This window comes from Tachypleus tridentatus, chromosome 6 (genome assembly GCF_004210375.1).
Source record: "Tachypleus tridentatus isolate NWPU-2018 chromosome 6, ASM421037v1, whole genome shotgun sequence".
Taxonomy (NCBI): Eukaryota; Metazoa; Arthropoda; class Merostomata; order Xiphosura; family Limulidae; genus Tachypleus; species Tachypleus tridentatus.
In genome coordinates, this window is record NC_134830.1 from 26,019,521 (window position 1) to 26,040,601 (window position 21,081).

Below are 21,081 nucleotides of genomic sequence, written 5' to 3' on the forward strand. Positions count from 1 at the left end.
AAAGCTAGCTAGCTCTCCTTTAAGTGACTTTTACCTATATTAACTCAACATTAATTCGTTCATCGTGAACCATCGTTGAGATATCAAGTTAGTTCCGAATCGGATAAAGTCTCAACTTTTTTTGTAAGTTTGCAAAACTTTTGTATATAAATCATTATTTTCAATAACTATTTGTAATAACTTATAAATTACAATTAAAATTTAACTCAGTTTCAAGCCAGTTGAGATCCTAATACGCAATATAATAAACTGGAGGTTCGTCATAAAATTGTTCATATAATATTGCTTAAAGAAACAGTTAAATAAAATAGTATGGTGGCAGATTATATTAGTGTAAAGGTAAAAATTAATGTTTGAAGGTAAATAAATTAAATATTAGAAAAGTAATGTAGTTTAGCAATGACAAGTAAAAACGTTAAGCTATATGCATTGTATTTTCAATGTACTTCTATGATATAAATAAATTCGTTTTACCTTTTCTTTCCATGTCTCTTTATACTTATCTGTAATACCTTCTTTAGTGAAATGTGCTAGACCCATTATAATATAGAACAGAAACCTAAAACTTTATAAAACTTCTCTTGCACAATCAAAGTGTTTTGCATCTTACTAATCGGACATGGCCAGGTGGTTAGGGGTCTTGACTCGTAATCTGAGGGTCGCAGGTTCGCATGCCCGTTACACCAAACATGTTCGCCTTTTTAGCCTTGGGGGCGTTATAATGTGATGGTCAATATCATTATTCGTTGACAGAAGAGTAGCCTAATAGTTGGCAGTGAGTAGGGATGACTAGCTTCCTTCCCTCTAATCTTACATTGCTAAATTACAGATAGCTAGCGAGTTGCTTTTTTCGCGAATTTCAAAACAAACCAGACATAATAATAAAATGTTTAACGTCATGTGGAAAAATGGTAAACTATATTTATAAATAATATTTAAAATTAAGAAAAAATAACTGATTAAAAAAGTTTTTTTATGAATTAGCTTTCTGTATTTATATGTTTATTTTTTCTATTAAATTAGCAACGCATTTCTATGCATACTAGCTAGAAGTATTTTATGTTATATTTTCTTATTAGCGTTGACTGTGGCACATATATCAAAGAATAATAAACTTCATACCTTAAAATGAGCGCCAGTAACTCATATTTATTCGTAAAAGTCATTACGTTTCAGGAGGTTTTGATAATTTAATATTCAAACACAAGTTAATGCAACTTCCATACCGTTCTATCTTCATTTTAGCGGCAGACTGTAAGTAATATTTATCATGACATCCAAAATCACGAATATTATGATCATAGAATATAATAAAAAGTCTATAAGATTTTTAAAAAACCAAGACAAATATTATAGCGGTAAGAGGAAAGGTGTTTATTTAATTTCAATTCCATGATAATTCATATAAAATGTAACCAGATCTACGTTCCTTGGTAAGAGCTTAGCAGGGAAACTTATAATAATATCAAGTTGTCCAACGTTTCGTTAATGCAATTAATTTTAGTAAGTTCTCTTGTACTCTGCATTAAACTCTTTGTAGTCCATAGTACGATTGGACTTTTATTGTTTAAGTCATTTCTCTGTCTTTTACTAGCTGTTATGTTTCGCGCACGCCTATTTTCCATCCTATTTCTATTTTTTGTGCAGTGGAATTCAATTATCAAACAATAGAGTGTCGTCATGGTGATCTGCCATATTTATTTATGACAAACAATAGAGTGTTGTCATGGTGATCTGCCATATTTATTCATGACCAACACTAGAGTGTCGTCATGGTGATCTGCCATATTTATTCATGACATTGCTGACTATCATTTCATCAAATTTCACATTCCCAATTTACTCTTGAAAAACAAAGGAAAGACTTTCTTCCCAAAAAGTTCTGGTTATTGATTTTCTTATTTTACAATTCAACGTTAAAAATAGTTTTCTGTCGTTAATGTATTCGAAATACTTACCTTTGAAAGTTTAAAACTACTTTATTCAAAAACGTGGAATATTTAATATTAAAAATGTGATCAAATTTCTCGAGACTTGGTTAAAGTGCTTTAATTCTAAAAACGAAAGTAAAAAGTAAAGAAGAATCCATAACATTATGTCTATCACACTGTATCTGTTATTAACTTTCACCTGCTCGATAAATCATCTTGGTGAAGATTACTAGTAGTAAAAGAGAAAAATTTAATTTATTAAATAACGATAAAAATTACTTTATTTAGAAAATAAGCTAGTTGTCTTTCTGTCTGTCTTTTTGTGTCAGTAATCTAACTGTTGTTCCTTATTTATATATTAAACCATCTTTACAAAATAACCTGTCTTTCTGTCTGTCTTTTTGTGTCAATGATCTAACTATGGATCTTTATTCAGATATTAAATCATCTGTACAAATTAATCTGTCTTTCTGTCTGTCTTTTCGTGTCAGTGATCTAACTGTTGTTCCTTATTCAGATATTAAACCGTCTTTACAAAATAATCTGCCTTTCTCTCTGTCTTTTTGTGTCGGTAATCTAGCTGTTGTTCCTTATTCAGATATTAAACCATCTTTACAAAATAATCTGTCTTTCTGTCTGTCTTTTTGTGTCAGTGATCTAACTGTTGTTCCTTACTCAGATATTAAACCATCTTTACAAAATAATTTAGTTGTCTTTCTGTCTCAGTAATCTTTTACGTTTCTTCAAAACTTATGTGTCATTTGGCAAAAAATGCTTAACAATATCACTTTATAAATACTTCTCTTTACAAATGATTCGTATATGCTACTTAACTCATGCATCTAAAAAGTAGTGGGTGCAGAGCTACAAGGTCGAGGATATAGTATTAGTAGCTAAATCCCACATCTCTTTAAACGTGTATTTGAAACTTCAAAACATCTATTTCTTGAATTTAAAATGACTCCAACAAGAACTAATATGATATAAACACACACACATATATTCAATATAATTTCAACAAAAGACCCATGAAAAAGTGTTAAAGTACTTAGCATAAGATGTATATTAATACAGGTGTTTTGTCAAAACGATTTTGAATACACAAATAAGCAAGTCACTTGATACTTGTAGCCGATATGAAACCATGGTGAAACAGAATGCATCAGAAATAAATTTTGACATTGGTGTTTATAGTTAGTGTGATACCACTGAAAATTGATCCGTATGCAGATAGATGTGTAACAGCTTCTTTGGATGCAAAATTTACATAAAAATATTCATACAATATAAATTTGTTCAAGTTCAAGATTTAGAAATTCCAAGACGGGATGTTCCTTTTATTTAATGATATTGAAAAGCAAATGAATATGGATCAACTTGGGGCCCCAGGACCATCCAGGAAATCATTTCCAAAAAATCGTACTTCAGTTTTGCGAAACAAGAACTATGTCCTGCAAGAGGTGAGGAGATGTGAAGTCCAAAGGTCATACGCTCCAGGCAGTAGTAAAGGTCATACGTCCCAAGCAGTAGTATGTAACATAATCATATAGGATGTCCATCTCAAAGAAATGAAATTAATTCCGTATATACAGACTGCTTCCATTAAACCATCATACATCTCAAACAGCTGAAGAAATAAAGCAGTATTCATGCTGTAACATTTCAGTAGTATGAGATGCTTGTATGGAGCTGGAAGTTAACAAACATTGATTTCACCCAGTTTCGTCAGTAACCTACTATAGGCATCCATTGACCTTAAAGAGATATGACCACGATAATTGCAATAGTGCCCCAATCATGTTTAAGTAAGTTATACAATGACGTGATAGCCGGTATTGAAAATTATTAGAGATAATTATAGTATTTCTACATAACGCAATTCACTCTGAGAATATCTTCAATTTTAAAAACATTTATTATTTTTCGTAGAATAAGAATTTCTATACCTCATATACAAAAAAGTATATCTAATTAATGAGTTGTTACATTAAGTCGTTCTGTAACAAAATTTTGGACAAATGTGTCATATAAATCTTTTTAAATCCAAATTTGGACAATAGTTTTGTTTGAATAAACTTCTACATTTTTAAAGTATGTAATATTTTCAAGGACCTTCCACAATCTTCTTATTGAAAATCTACGTTTGTCTGATCTTTTTGACGAATGTTCTTATGCTGTGAAATCGTGAAAGCGAGCCGTGGGAGTCAACAATTTTCCTTTCGACCAAAGCTCACATAGACCCAGTGGCTTCCAGGTATATCCAAGTTGACAATGTACAATTGTTTGTTCTAAGCTCTAGTTATCACACTTCTAAGTTTCTTTTTCGTTCACAAAACTTGAGAGAGTATAGAGTACACTGTACTTCATTTAACTCTAACAATGAAGAACGAATTTTGTATGTCTGTAAAAAAAATTATCTATTCGCACATTTTATATAACTATTGAAAAACATGTTACGTTTCGAATTATACTTGTACACGTTTTCCAAGTTGAGAATAAAATCTATAACTTAAAGACGTGAACATTTCAACTTTTTATTAAGAAAAGTAATATAAAACATTCTTGTCTTTATTTCGGAGGAGTCTCCAATATATTATATTACGTATGTTACGTATTACTATTTCAAATAGCCTGAAATTTAAATTCGAATTTGGAAGTTAAATAAATGTAAATATGTATCACATTTATAATATTTGCCAACAAGATTGATACACACAGTTTCCTTTCTTAACACAAATATGTTTCATTATACAAACAAACAACAAAACAATACAATTTATATTACCGGTTATTACTAATAGTTATTGCAAATGATAGTTTATATAGAAGAGCTTTACAAACTTACAACGATACTGAGTCTTATATCTGATCTAGAACTGAATCTTTTATCGACGTTCATGGAGAGCAAATTAATTAGTTGTTGATACACTTGTACACTTCTTTTGACGGCTAGCTAGCTTGAAGTACCCGTAAGTTCCACCGGCGACAATATCTAATGTTCTCGTAGAAATACCAACGCCTGAAGTTAATTCACTGAAGTTAAACGGTTTGAAACGTTTAAACCGTAAACATTCCTGGTTCAGTTCTGTAGTTCTCTGATTAATAAGCGCTAATCGAAATTATAGCTTCCGAGGTCTATAGTACACTGATTGCTGCTGTCCAATAATAGTAATATTCTCGGCTTTCGGCATGTTGGTTTTATATGAATCACGCAAGTTTCTCAAACTTTCAACAATGTTCGAAAACGAGCTAGCGTTTTCTTGAAACAATATTTTTTATTATTGCTCTCAAGAAACTTCTACAAGTAGGTATTTAAAAAAACGTATAATGGCAAATCCGTTCGAGTTGTTAAAAAGAAATCCTTTATAATTGAACTAAAACTAAAAACTGACGAAGAGAGAACAAGTTATCTACTTTATAAAAAAAACACATAAACACCGTTGTTACATAACCTACAAAGGAAAAACAAAATTTTATAAATCCTTCGAAATATTGTCCAAATTTGGATACAATGTATGTTAATGATATACTGGGTCATAATTTTGTTATAGAATGATTTCATGTAACAACACATCTACTAGATATACCTTTTTATGTATATCAAATATCAAAATCCTTATTCTACGAAAAATAATAAATGATTTTAAAATTGAAGATATTGTTTGAATGACATACGTTATGTAAAAAATCACAACTATCCGCAGTTGTTGTTAATAACTGGTACCGCATCATTGTATAATTTACTCAAATATGATTGGGTCACGCCTACAATTATTGTGGTCACGTCCCTTTAAAATCAATGGATACATGCTACAGTTACTGTCGAAATCAAGTGGAGGATATGTTTGTTCACTTCCAGCCGCATACAAGTATATTATATTTAACATACTTACTGGTCAAGTAAGTTGCTGAATTCGACAGTTATGGGTTTTTGTGATATAAGACTTTTTAACGAGTTCTGAGAAATCGTCTTATTGGTATACTAGATGATTTATAGAAAGCAAGAAGGGATAAACAAAGTGTGTTTTTACATGATAGTCTTATACAAAGAGAGCCTTCTGTAATGAAAACAGTACTGCAGGACTATTGTCAAGATACACGATCGTCAGAGAAAACACGGCCGGAAGTGACGACATTGATTCTAACGATGTAGTGAGGCTAAAAACATGTTTTAATTTCATGTCCTCACTTCTATGTATTCTATCTTTACAACATTATGATTTTCCATTGAACAGTTTTGTAAGTGATATATAAAATCTTCATCAGCAATCTTGTAAATTATTGTTAGAAGTCTAAGGTGTAATATATAATACAATTACAACTAAAAGAAACCCAATATGGAAACGTTCCAATCATTTCATTTGTTTGTTCATTTTTCGGCAAACTCAAGTCGTAGTCTTGTACTAATAATAAAAACGCACTTTCTTATTCGGCATATATTGTTATATGTTATATAAATAAAAAAAAATAGTTTTTGTTTCCTTAAAATATTGTCAGTTTATATTTACTATTATGTTTTACTTGGTGTTGGCAAATTAGTAATCTATTTACTTTCCTACTGACGTCTGTGTTGTAATTTTTGTTACGTTCCATTAAATTGGTTGTTTTGTTTTAGCGTGCCAGTGATATGTATGCTGATTTGATTCAATATAAAATCGCAAGTCCATTATGGGTCGTATTCAAAGGATACAAGTAAATTAATCTGTCTATTTAAATAAAGATCTTTTTAGTTGCAAGCTTCACATAGAAATTAACAAATTGAATAACTCAAGTTTAAAATATCCGTTATGTTAGTTAACTAGTAAAATAACGTAACTGCATATTCTGTTTAAATATTGAAGTTATTCTCAATGATTTAGCATTATATTTTAGACTAACACTAAGCGTACTCTTCAGCGATATTATTTGTTTGTTTTCTGAATTTCGCGCAAAGCTACATGCTCTAGCTATCCCTAATTTTGCAGTGTAAGACTAGAGGGTAGGTAGTTAGTCATCATCATCCACTGCTAACTCTTGGACTACTCTTTGACCAACGAATAGAGGAATTGTCCATCACATTATAACGTCGCCACAGCTTACAGGACGAGCATATTTGGTGGGACAGGAATTCGAGCCTGCAATCTCAAGATTTCGAGCCGAGCACTCTAACAACTTGGCCTTGCCGGGCCAGGTTCAGCAGTAAGCTTGATGATTTATGACGCTAAAATACAAAACTCGATTCCTGCGGCGCGACACAAAATACTAAATATAGTGCCTATTTATTTTGATATTCCATAATAATTTACAGGAAACATGTCTATTTAACATTATATATTAAGATATATAGATATATTAAAATGGAAAAATGAAACATCAATAAAAATATAATTTCTCCAAATAGGATTTTATGTTATTAAAATGATTTTTTCCTATTAAATAGATTTTAAATTTGAGAAACACAAAAACACTGATAGTAAGTTTGTGTCGTTAAATGTCGATAGTACTATCTAGCGAAATCTCAGCCAGAGGAACAGGTCTAGATAAATCAGAAGAAGGTAAAAATAACTTTGATGTCAGCTTTCCGATTCACCGAGTCAGTAAATAAACGAAACAATTAGTGGTATTTCAACGGCGACCATCATATATATATATATATATATGTATGTATCAACAGAAAAAACATACAAATATAATCTTTTTACTTACACCTCATTGAAGACGCATAAAAAATATTAAGTTCATGTTATTTGACGTTTATTTAAAACAAATTTAAATCTTAGTAAACAATGGTGATACATAATCAAAACATTATGAGTCGTGTAACTTAATTGTCAAATAAATTTATGTTTTACCATGTCATATGTACATGATGTTGTTTTACGAGAAACTGTAATTGGAAAAGAAATACAAATGGTTATAAACCTTGTTCTACGAAGTTAACGACACTAAAATCTGAGTTCTTTTCCTTGCGGTAAACAGAGCGTAATTTGTTCATTGTCTAGATTTGCGTGGCCGAAAGAGGAACAATATAACTTATGCAGGTGATAATTCAAGCTACAATTCAATATTTGGTGATGACGAGAAAACCCACTTGAAGAGAAAAATATATATGTAAAAACTTCTCAACCCAAACGAGCCGTTTTTACATATATATATATATATTTTTTCTCACAGGACTGTGAAACGCGAATAGCTTAACAGAGTTACGTATTTTGAATAAAGGTTCAGTTAGACTATACACATAGAGAAAATTTATATGTAAGATAATTTCTAATCTGAATGGTTATTTCAAGATCGTAACTGAGTTATCAAGATATTCTAATACCTTTTAAAAAGATATATAATGTAAAAATAGCATAAATGTAATTACTTTAAGAGGAAATTATTAGTAATATAATAAATATATAAATAAAAAAGGCGAATTTTGTATGTTTAATAGTTACGTTTTCCATTTTTGTTTATCTTTAAAATTACGTTGTGGTATAATACTATATGTAGCTTTTTTTTAACAGAGTTTAGACACCAAATACTAATTGCATAAATATGAGATGATCAGGAAAAATAAATGATTTTGTAAGTTTCTAAAACTGTTATTTTAACTTCTTTATAGAAGGAAATTCTGAAAGTTGTATTTTATCGTCGTAATAAAAGGTCGTTTGCTTCTCTCTCCAGAATATTTTAAAAGCAAACGAACAAGGGCATATTATTTTCAGCCTTTTGTTACTCGTTCTGTTCTGAAAAGAAAATATCAGAATTTCACGTTTTAATACTACTTTGTTGGATAGTTATATAATATAGAATAATTTAGACATCTGAATAAGACACCGGGACTTTAGTCCAATTTTTTAAGGACTCCGCCCTCAGTTACTGTTATTGTTGGGCCCTCTCTTTCTTTTGTGTTCTTTCTATTTTTTTGTGTGTTTTAGGCTAGTTTGTTTTTATATTCTTCCATGCGTTATTATTTGTTCCCTCTTACGAATACATTATCGATTTAAGATATAAAACTTTATTAACCTTTAAACAGCGGGAATGTTGTAGATAGCAGCATCAGTTGATGATGGTCGCCGTTTAAGGGTTAATCGATAAAAGATGTTGAACATATAGACGTTTAATAATGGTTCTTCTTTTAGTGAGTTTTTTATAGTCCGCCTGGTGTTTGGAATATTCAAAATAATACTTAAACTAAATAATAGTTTTGAAGAATGAAATGAACCGGAGACAAACACTACTCTGGATTTATAGGTCTTTTACTCAATTATCAATCAAAGAACTATTATTAAAAGATCAAAGCACTAATTAGGGGTGGGAGAACCGGCGTGGCAAAGTGTGTTAAGGCGTTTGACTCGTAATCTGAGGTTCGCGGGTTCTAATCCCTGTCGCACCAAACATGATCGACCTTTCAGCCGTGGGGGCGTCATATTGTCACAGTCAATCCCACTATTCGTTGGTAAAAGAGTAATCCAAGAGTCGGCAGTGGATGGTGATGACTAGCTACCTTACACTGCTAAATTAGGGACGTCTAACGCAAATAACCCTCGAGTAGCTTTGCACGAAATTCAAAATAAACAAACTAACTAACTAATTAGGGTTCGCTAAAGTAATTGCCAGTGCTCATATGTACTTGTACTTCATGAATTTAATTCCGAACCGCCTCCTAGTGGCACAATGGTAGTATGTTCGCTAGAAACCGATTTTAGATTACCATGGTGGGCAGAGTAGAGATAGCCGATTATGGATCTCTGTGCTTAATTGCAAATAAACAAAATAATTTTTAACCGAATTAATTGAGCTTTTAATATGGTCTGAGAAGATATTATATCATGAAATACGTGAGATTTGAGGATGTGAAGGATTAAAAGAAATGTTCACATATTCTTGTTTACGTCATAAAAATGATTTTTTACATGAGCCATTTCGTTTCTCATATTTTAACTCTTCATTTTAAAGCTTAATTTGAATATAATGCCTATCTTTTTCATAATAATTATGGCACATTTTTAATGAGAATATGTTGAAATTACCGTTGTAATTAATGTATCATAACAGTATTAACCTATAGAATAAAGAACTGAGGTTTAACGTCGGGCTATCTGCTATGTCAACCGAGAGGAATTGAACCGCTGATTTTAGCGTTGTAAATCCTAGACTTACCACCGTACCGACAAGAGGAAAACCTAAACATTTACAAGGTTTATTTAATCTTTTTGATTTGTTTGTTTGATTTTTTTTAATTTTGCGCAACACTACACGAGGGCTATCTGCGCTACCCATCCCATATTTAACACTATGAGAATACAGGGAAACTAGCTAGTCATCACCACCTACCGCCAACGTTTGGCATTAATCGACACGTTATAACGTCCCCACGGCTGAAAGGGCAAGCATGTTTAGTGTGACAGGAATTTGAACCCGCGACCCTCTGATTACAAGTCGAACGCCCTAACCACCTGGCCATGCCAAACCTTTAATATTTTCGAAACTGGCATACATTTTTGTCCAGAAAATCTCACTATTACCTAGCTCATTTTGTGGTAGGCTTAGAGCCTTAGACCATTAAGCATAAAGCAAATTCAAAGATTCTGTAAACAGAAAAACATCAATGGATTGTATTGTTTGTTTCGAATTTCGCGCAATGTTACACAAGAGCTATCTGCGCTAGCCATCCCTAATTTAGCAGAGTAAGACTAGAGGGAAGGTAGCTAGTCATCACCACCCGCCGACAACTCTTGGTCTACTCTTTTACCAACGAATAGTGGGATTGACCGTCACATTATAACGCCCCCACGGCTGAAAGGGCGAGCATGTTTGGTGCGACTGGCATTCAACCCGCGACCCTCAGATTACGAGTCGAACGTCTTAACCCATCTGGCCATGCCGGGCCATAATGGATTGTAAGTAACATCGAACGTTGAAAATTCTCAAAAATAAAGCTAATTAATTGATGAATGATTGAATGGTATTAAAATGTTTTCACCTGTATCAAGGTTATTAGTTCAGGCAGTTAAACAGACGAACAATTAGTGAAGAATTTATGTTTTTATTCCTGGTATGGTATGTCCGAACGAATGTCTTACATGAAACCTACTAAAGAATGTGAGCATTGGTGATGATAAATTAATAGCAATAAAATTAAAATAGCAGTAATAGTAATAATAGCATACCAAAAGAAAACACATATACATGAGCATAGTTCATGGTCAGGGTCAAGTAACTAGATTTAAGATCATGCGCATGACTCCCGAAACTCCACAAGGTAAATTAATTTTTAGAGAGTCTTGGTAACATGCAGAGTTTTCAGGTACGAATCGTAATTCTGTAAACATTCTGACAATTCTGTAAAAATTCTGTAAATTCTGGCTACACCTGATATCGATGTTGCTTGAACTGAATATTAGCAATATAATCTAAAAAAAAAACTTTGTTAACATTTTTTTAGCATTTATCTGATTTATTTACGTAATTTCATTGATAACGCTCTCTGTTGGAACAGCGGTAAGTCTTCGGATTTATAACGCTAAAATCAAGGGTTCAATTCCCCTCGGTGGACACAGCAAATAGTCCGATGTGGCTTTGCTATAAGAGAATACGCATGAATACGCACACTCATTGATAAATCTATAATCTGAATACAACCAGAAAAGCTCAAATTTAATAATCCACTTGTCATCGTTAGACTAGTCATGGTCATTGTTTAAGGAAATTTTAAAAAAATAAAATCTCGTTTGCTGTCCCGTTTAGAAAACAATTTTACTTCAAAACTTGTAAAAATTAACAAATAAGAAACTATGAGTAATCTTGAATTAGAACATATCTCAGGAATTTAAGCCTGGTCACAACAGTGTCACAATTACCCCCTCTGGTGGGCCATCGGTAAAGTTACAACCCTAAGATCCGGAGTTAGATTTTTCGTAATGGACAAAGAGCAGACAAACCCACTGTGTAGCTTTGCGCTAAGAAACCAATGACAACAATGCCACAGTCGATATTTTCTTAAGTGTTCTGGGCCTGGCATGGCCTAGCGCGTAAGGCGTGCGACTCGTAATCCGAGGGTCGCGGGTTCGCGTCCGCAGCGCGCTAAACATGCTCGCCATCCCAGCCGTGGGGGCGTTATAATGTGACGGTCAATCCCACTTTTCGTTGGTAAAAGAGTAGCCCAGGAGTTGGCGGTGGGTGGTGATGACTAGTTGCCTTCCCTCTAGTCTTACACTGCTAAATTAGGGACGGCTAGCACAGATAGCCCTCGAGTAGCTTTGTGCGAAATTCCAAAACAAACAAACTTAAGTGTTCTGTTTTTTTTTTTCGATCTGCCATTTTATGATGGTATAACTTCCTAGGTGCATTTATTCGTTATATTTCATGCGTTCTGTACTAAGGTTCGACTTATCAAAACTTTTCCTGATCTATATTCCTATCAAGTGCCCCCTAGTGGTACAGCGGATATCTGCGGATCTTCGAACTTACAATAGAAATTGGGGTTTCGGTACTCGTGATGAGCAGAGCACAGATAGCTCATTGTGTAGCTTCGTGCTTAACTACAAACGAACGGACAAACCCTCTCTTGTTTGTGCTACTTGTTTTAAGTTTTTTCTCTATATACTCTTCTTGCTTTTCTGTAAAACAAATTCCTTTCTCGTCACTTTTGCTCACCAAAGCACCACAATACATGGCACCAACGTTCTACGGAGCGTATTCCCCTAATCCTATACAGCTGTTACCTCAAACAGTTCTGACAGTATAATATTACAGTAGTGTGGTGTTTGAGATGAATAAATACTACGCATGTTACTGTATAGGTAGGGTGGAAAATAACAAAACATCTTCAATAGTATAACAAAAATTCTAATTTTCTTTCCCTGCTTAATCTATAGGTATTATTTTGCGACAATAAGTTAACGCATGGTCCTAATATCGATAAACTCATTTTTGAAATAAGAAAGGATATTTTTACTCTTTTTTTTGATTAACTATGTTCTTATTTGCTGTAAGTCATCATTCATTATGTTAATTTATGAAATCTTAAATATGTCTTTATGATTTATTGTTTCATGCCTGTTTTCCTCCTAAACAAATTATAAATCCAACAAAAATTATTGCATTTGAAAATACACCTGAACTCTCCCTGTTAACGGCATTTGCCTATGTAATTTTAAAAACGTTTATCTACTTTTGCTTCCAAGTTGTTAAAAAAATTAGTAAACTGCAATACATGAATTTTAGCCCAGATTTCCAGTATAGCTGATATTCCTAATCTTGGGGCTCAGTATGGCTAGGTGATTAAGAGACTCGACTCGTAATCCAAAGGTCTCGGGTTTGAATCCCCGTCACACCAAACATGTTCGCTCTTTCATAATATGACGGTAAATCCACTATTTTTTGGTAAAAGAGTAACCCAAGAATTAGGGACGACTAGCGCAGATAACCCACGTGTAGCTTTGAACGAAATTCAAAACAAAACAAACTTAATCTTAGAATAAATATTGAGCACCTTTTAATTATCTTAATAAAATGTAATCTATATTATTATATATTCCTTTTGTCTTGAGATATGTTTTTCTATATCTTTCTTGTGCGGTTGTATACAGTTAATATTTTTTTTCCATTGTTTATTTTAAGAGTGAGGTGATGACAAAAACTGTGAACTCTTCTTTCACCTCAGGAATTTCACTCAGATTTCTACCGAAGACTTGTGTTCCCGTATCATAATTCTGTAAGTTCTCACTTCCTCAGGAATTTCACTCAGATTTCTACCGAAGACTTGTGTTCCCGTATCATAATTCTGTAACTTCTCACTTCCTCAGGAATTTCACTCAGATTTCTACCGAAGACTTGTGTACCCGTATCATAATTCTGTAACTTCTCACTTCCTCAGGAATTTCACTCAGATTTCTACCGAAGACTTGTGTACCCGTATCATAATTCTGTAACTTCTCACTTCCTCAGGAATTTCACTCAGATTTCTACCGAAGACTTGTGTACCCGTATCATAATTCTGTAACTTCTCACTTCCTCAGGAATTTCACAGATTTCTACCGAAGACTTGTGTACCCGTATCATAATTCTGTAACTTCTCACTTCCTCAGGAATTTCACTCAGATTTCTACCGAAGATTTGTGTACCCGTATCATAATTCTGTAACTTACTTTACGAGAAGAATTTTCACGCAGTATATTTAGATAATATATATGTACATATGTAGTGTGATGCACTATTGAAACAATACCACAAATCGACATTAAACGTTCTACGACTAATTCCATTATATCAACACTCAAAGAAAAACAACGCAATCTAGTTATTCCTCAAATAAAAAACAATCCATCTCCTTTCTAAACGTGATTTTTCCTCAACATTGTGTGGGCATTATTTTTAAAATGTAAGTACATATATATCATTTGATACTTTAAAATGATATACATATGCTATAAAACCTTAAAACTTTTTTCCAATCTTATATCCGTCAGTAGCTATAGGGTACAAATAGCCAACGTTGAAATGTATTATTCATAATCTTGTACTTGCCATAAAATTCATAGAACACACCGCTTCCCCCTCGTAGTATTTTTAGGCCTGCACTTGATTGATATTGCTGGAAAAGTCCTTTAAGCTTGTTATGATATATTCTCTGGCTATACCAGTCCTGCAAAGTATCAAAATACTTATTTTCATTTTTTCTTAAATGGATTCATTGGTGACGTGCATGACAAAATTGTATGGAAGAGTCAGCCATGTTTGATTCCATTACCGATTCTCGTCTGCGCTTCAACCGTTTGTTGTCTAGTGAGCGCACCTAACGCCAACTGAAAATTATATTATGTCAAAAAATAAAGTGTTTTTCTTTACCGTAAAACTTCTATGTCCAGTATCTTGTTTTAAATCATGGCGGGGTCAAAATTCAGGAATCATATTCTGAGAGTATCGAAGTTTACACACCAAGATTTGCTCTGATTACAACATACGTCAACGCACTTTGTCTTGAAAAATATAATATTACCCAATAGTAAATAAATACAGGTTCGTCCGAGAATATAAATATGTTGAAGCTAAGGCCTCTTCATTTGCATGGATCGATATTTTAATTAGGGATGGGTGGTTTAAAATATTTGATAAGAAAATGTTTTTGAATCAATACCAGTCCAAGATATGGTCCACGTGACATGTGATGAAGTTAAAAACAAACGAATTACCCTTGTAATTCTCCAAGCGTGTAGTTAATACACGCAGAGATTCAATATTCTAGTTTTGCATGCTAAACGATTTGTTATAGATATAAATGTACAACTTAATATAACTGGTTTTTGAATTTCTCGCAAAGCTACTCGATGGCTATCTGTGCTAGCCATCCCTAATTTAGCAGTGTAAGACTAGAGGGAAGGCAGCTAGTCATCACAACCCTCCGCCAACTCTTGGGCTACTTTTTTACCAACGAATAGTGGGATTGACCGTCATATTATAACGCCCCCAGGGGCAAGCACGTTTGGTGCGACTGGGATTCGAATCCCCGACCCTCAGATCAGGAGTCGACGCCTTAACACGCTTGGCCATGCCGGCCGCTACGTATATTTTACATACGAAATAATATGCTCACGTACTGGAATTGAGACGTAATCTATTAGGAATAATTAATTATTTAATTGTTTATACATCGCGTAAAAAATGGATATAGTAACAAAAGTATAACAATTAATTAATTAATCGAAATGTTTAATTTAGGTGGGTTAATAAAATATCTAGCAAATAATGATACAGTTTCTGTGATTAAAATTTAGTTCGGTTTTAAATGTTCGTAAAAATAAAATGTCATTAAAATTTTTTGAAGGAAAGCCGTTCATGTTCCTCTGATGGGTACACTCGTGCACAAAATGGTAACAAATCGACTAATGTGTCCTACATAGCCTATTAATAATATTGTCAACAAAACTGATTTATAATTCTATTGCTCAAAATATTCCAACACCTTTCTATGATTTTAGTATTATAATAACGGAAAAACCCAACTGTTGATCTGACGGTATCTCAGACTCTGTTGTTGAGAAAGTTAACATTGTTTCCCAAGGTTCTCTTGTTGCTAGACGCATGTTTTGTAAGAATAATGTAACCCGGTTTAGGAATTTCACACCAAACTACACGATGGTTATCTGTGTTATCTGCACCTAATTTAGCAGTGTGAGACTAGAGGGAAGGCAGCTAATTATCACCACTCACCGCCAACTCTTAGGTTACTCTTTTACCAACGAACAGTGGGGCTGACCGTCAAATTATAACGTTCCCACGGCTGAAAGGGCGAGCATGTTTGGTGCGACGGAGATTCGAACCCGCAACCCTCAGATTACGAGTCGCATGCCTTAACCCACCTGGCTATGCAGGGCCCTACAGGTTCAAAGTATACCTTTACAAATGTCAGTTTATTCATCTTCTGACGTTTCACTTGTTTAGAATCATTACACCAAAAGTAGAATTATGAATTGATTTTTTTTTTATTTTTACTTTATTCACACTGTAATTAACAGGTTTATGGCTCTAGTCTCATTATTCTGAAAAATTACATAAATATTATGTTATATAAATCAGATACAATTACATTATAAGTTTATTGACAGTTTTTGAATTCTATTCTATTTGTATAATTCAATCTTTTTGTTTATTTCAGAATGTGCTGATGATGGAATAACTCCATACTTAATTTCTATGACAAGAACACAAATTAAGAGAAAATAACACGAGGTTACAAAATGATGAACCTAAACCAAGTTCGTCGTCGACACCTGACACGATCGGACAATAATTACGACTTCACTGAGGGTTGGACGTCGTTGATTCGCGACGCCCTTCTTCAAACAACATGGCTCATTTCTTTAAATTTGGATTCTGACGAAGAAGAATATGACCCATTCCAACTGCGCAGGTATGTGAAGTGTTTCGCATGTGAACGGGCACTTGAAATTATTATGAATTATTTATTGGAAAATGAAACGCCTTTTGTCTTTACAGTGGTGAAGTCGAAATTAAATGCACCATTTGGTGACTGGTGAATGCTTAACAGTGGAGTTGAAATTCTTGATGAAGAGAAACCCACTTGAAATAAAAATGTATCTCAGAACGGCTGGTATGGGTATTAACACTGTTATTGATAAAGAGAGAACAACGTTTCGAGGTCATCTTCAGGTCAACCATACCAGCCCCTCTGAGGTACAAGAATTGGAAGTGGTGGTTACTTAGATGTGTTGTTTAATTCTGAATTTGAGTTGGGATTTGAAAAAAAAATTAAAATAAATATACAAATATGAAGTTCCGAATTTTATTATATCTCCTTATACATTTTAATTTGTCAATAAATGTTTTTATACCCGTGGTATTCATTCTGAACGTGTAATGATACGTAATTAAAAAGACAAACAAAAAACTGGTGTTGTGACAACTGAAAAGTAAGAAATATATATAATTTATATTTTCTTCGTCTAATGAGAAAATAAGTGAAATATCAAAGTTATAATTCTCCATCCATGATTTTAGTTGTACGTAGTAAATAATAAATGTTTAGAAATGTTTAGAAAAGTTTAAGATAATTTTGTAGTTTATAAGTGCCTATAAGTTAACGGTTCATTAAGTTTTCGTGCATTACAAACCCAACCTAAACCGTTTAATTGGTCAAACTATGCGAGTTATTACGAGAGTTGCAGCCGAAAAAAATATGTTAGTACCAAGGGTATCATGCTCTTAATGCAATTTCAGTGTGAAAATAAATAAGAAACCTCAACCTGTGATATAGTTTTCAGTATTTCTGAAAATTAGAAGTTATTTTAACCGTGCTGTTTCCTTAAATTTGAAAATCTATAACAAATTATAAGTCATATTTAGCCAGTGTCATTGGTTAAAAAATGAAGTAGAAGGAAATGAGATATTTTTGATATTGAGGTTTAAACTAAAATTAACTTAAAAGAGACAGAACTAAGCCAAGTAACTTTGTTATAAGTGTTAACTTTATGATATGATATAAATCTCAATACTTATTATCTGTTAGTGTATGTTTACATATATATATATATATATAAACAGAATATCAAAACGTCTGATACATGATATTCTAATAAACAAATATACTCAAAGAAAATCTAAACACAAACGCTACAGAAATTAAAAGGAACTTCAGTGTACAGGTTATAATGTGAAATATAAAATGTGTCGTGGGTTTTGGAGGTGAGTAAAGAACTAGGTCCCACATTGCGGTGGGGATACACTGTGTATCAGTCTTTATCTTCGTTTACCAGTCTTACATAAATAAACTTATAAATATAAAATTATCAAGAGAAATAGAAATAAAGATAATGAGATCTGGGTGTTAAAGCCCACGACGACCCACATCTAAATCACCCTTCACTGTCTGCAGGCACTTGTGAGAAAGTACAAAAAGAAAAGACAAATAAAGAAAGAAAAACGAAATAATGTACAACCATGTAGGAGAAGTAAGATAAACCTACCCCTGAATCTGACGTTCCAGCTTCAGTTAAAATAGAAAAGTAATAATTAGTAACACAGTAGACAAATTAGGTTAGTATAGAATCCCAGTCAAGTTATCTCAACTCACAAGTATAACTCCCAACCACCACCCACTAAGCCCATTGTAATTACCAGTTTTTAGACTCTACACAAGCCTTTATGTGCGATAATGTGTTTATCCGCATAAAACCACTGTCAAATTGTTTTTAAATTACTTTAATAACAACTAAAATTACTTATCAAAAATTGTCAGTAAACTGACTTTAATTTCTACTTCTTTATATTTAATTAATATATTATCATATTTTATAGACTATTTTAATTATTTTATTTAAAGTTTTTTAATCAATTAACTATTAATTTTTACCTCAAAATTTCAAAATTAATAATAACATATTGTAATTTATTACAAATTCTACAAAATCTGAATAATTGTGAAGTTATTACACTTGTAACAGAAGAGTATGGTACATAATTGTTAAAAGAGAGTAAACCATATATTGAAGACTAAAAATATTATTTTACCAAAAGTGTTGATATTGATATAATTATCAATTATTTTAAATTAAAAATCTAAATGATGTGCCTCTAATTCTACCAGATAAATAGTGCTAATAATATTATTTATCTCAGGATTATTTATATTAATTAACTCTTCTATATATATGTAAGTTCAAACCAAAAATGTTCGTTTTTATATAATTTTCATTAAGCCTACTTTCGTAAAAATAAAGATAAATTTTGCAATACAAGTAGAATAGTTAACTTCCATCGGAAACTCCTATTACTTGTTTAAGTACCTGGGCATTGAAAGTATATAATTATAATAAACGCGGGTAAATAATATATATTTTTATATTTTGGAGCTGATTTTCTCTTTATTACAGGGCTATGAAACACAACAGAATTATTCTGTTAATGAATTTATAACAAAAGCCCTTTAATGGAATTGCGATTTACATCGCGGTAAAATCAAACGTTTCATCATTTTTTACTATTCACACTATTTTAAGTTCTATAAAATAAGTTGATTATTTACCAGTTATTTATTTAATAAAATGTCCGGTTATTTAATAATTGTTTTTATTGAACTAGAAATAAATCCAACTTTACTCGGAGATTAATGGATTTAAGGAATAGCATATATAAAAGGTAAATCTACAAAATAATTTGGTTTAGAATAAAGGTTTTTATAAGATTTAATGTAATTATTAATTACTGAATCTTTAGATTTTTTAATGAATATAAATGTTTGTGTACGATGGATTTCATTTATAATAATTAATGAAAACACTTTTACAAATAAAATCAAAATTGCAATTAGCTTTATCAGTGGGGACTATAATATATTTTTTGCACATTTTTTATATTATTTTTAACTTATTAAACCAAAAATATATACGGTATTTAATTAATTTTATACGGGATAATTTCAATCGTTTCTTAAATACATAAAATTTATATTTCTTTTAATGATTTTGTTTTCATGAATTTCTTCATGCGAGATTGACAAACGGAGATTAAGAGTGATAGATTGTGTATCCCAACCTCAATGAGGATCCTACTTAACCAGTTACCTCCAGAACTCGGGGTACATTTTATAGTCCACATTATAACCTGTATCCTGTGAATCTTTTAATTTATACAACATCTTTGAGTTTGTTAGAATATATATTTATATACAAATATAAACAGTAGTTATACAACAAGAATATGAAGACGTTTTGCCAAGTAATATACTTGGATCGACAGTCACTCATTGAGATACACATTGCTCAATGGACAGACAAATACTTCGATTTGACTTTGGTCCAAGTAAACAAATTCTGTGAAGCAAAATAGAGTAACTAAACGTATTTGAATATGATTCAAAAGTAGTTATTCAATTTACAAAGTTTGTTATTTTATTCATACTGTGGTAGAATCTGTGTCAAAAATGAGGTTCTAATGTTGAAAAGTTGTGTATCATTTCAACAACAGATGGCACTATGTTTATTCCGCAACACTCTTCTAAACATAACTACATTATCAAGTTAAAATTTTGTTTCTTTATAATTAAAGTGTAAGTTGCAATCAACAACGTTTGATTAAAACATCATAGAGGTTCCAAAAACGAAAACTTTGCTTTTTTTCTTTAACTCAACTTTGTTTGTCTTCTTCACATAATGCTGATAAAAGCTAAATCATGAAGAAACTACTCTTTACAGGAAAGCTAATATAATGATTTACATTTCAACTTATGTGTAAATATAATTCACAATAATCTAGCGTTAGGAAAGTTACTTATTCTTCCTAATACATTTCCTTTAACTTCTATATTCTCTAAATATTTGTTTGTTTGTTTCATCTCAAACGAAAACAGCTTTCCTTACTTCATTGAACTTGTCATGATTTCTATAGGACTTATCTGCAAACTCTTCGTTTATCATTATTTATTTTGAAGTTGAAAACAACCTCATGTTAAGTCTAAATAACATTCATAATTGTTTGAGAAGGGCGAAACCATCTTTTTACTGTTAATTGTAAATCCGTTGGTTCATTTGCAGGTTATCGTGATTTCAATTAAAACAATGAAATATCATTACCTATATTTTTAATATATTTTACAATGTTTATAGTGCATGGGAAATAAAAACATCCTATTCTTTAAGCTTCCATAAGGCTTAGCCGTCCCATT

General features: G+C 32.1%; 1 protein-coding gene and 1 long non-coding RNA gene across 3 annotated transcripts in view; one reads left to right on the top strand and one right to left on the bottom strand.

Annotated features, from left to right (window-relative positions):
* LOC143252117 (GTPase-activating Rap/Ran-GAP domain-like protein 3) overlaps positions 1–21,081 on the top strand; it is a 534,261-nt gene that overhangs the window by 39,476 nt on the left and 473,704 nt on the right. The window contains exon 2 of the mRNA XM_076503788.1: positions 16,558–16,812. Within this exon, the coding sequence (XP_076359903.1) occupies positions 16,640–16,812 (173 nt within the window). The 5' untranslated portion in view covers positions 16,558–16,639. The remainder of the gene's footprint in view (positions 1–16,557; positions 16,813–21,081) is intronic.
* Positions 1–21,081, bottom strand: part of LOC143252118 (uncharacterized) — a 99,077-nt gene that overhangs the window by 19,221 nt on the left and 58,775 nt on the right. The gene's annotated exons all lie outside the window — the stretch shown is intronic.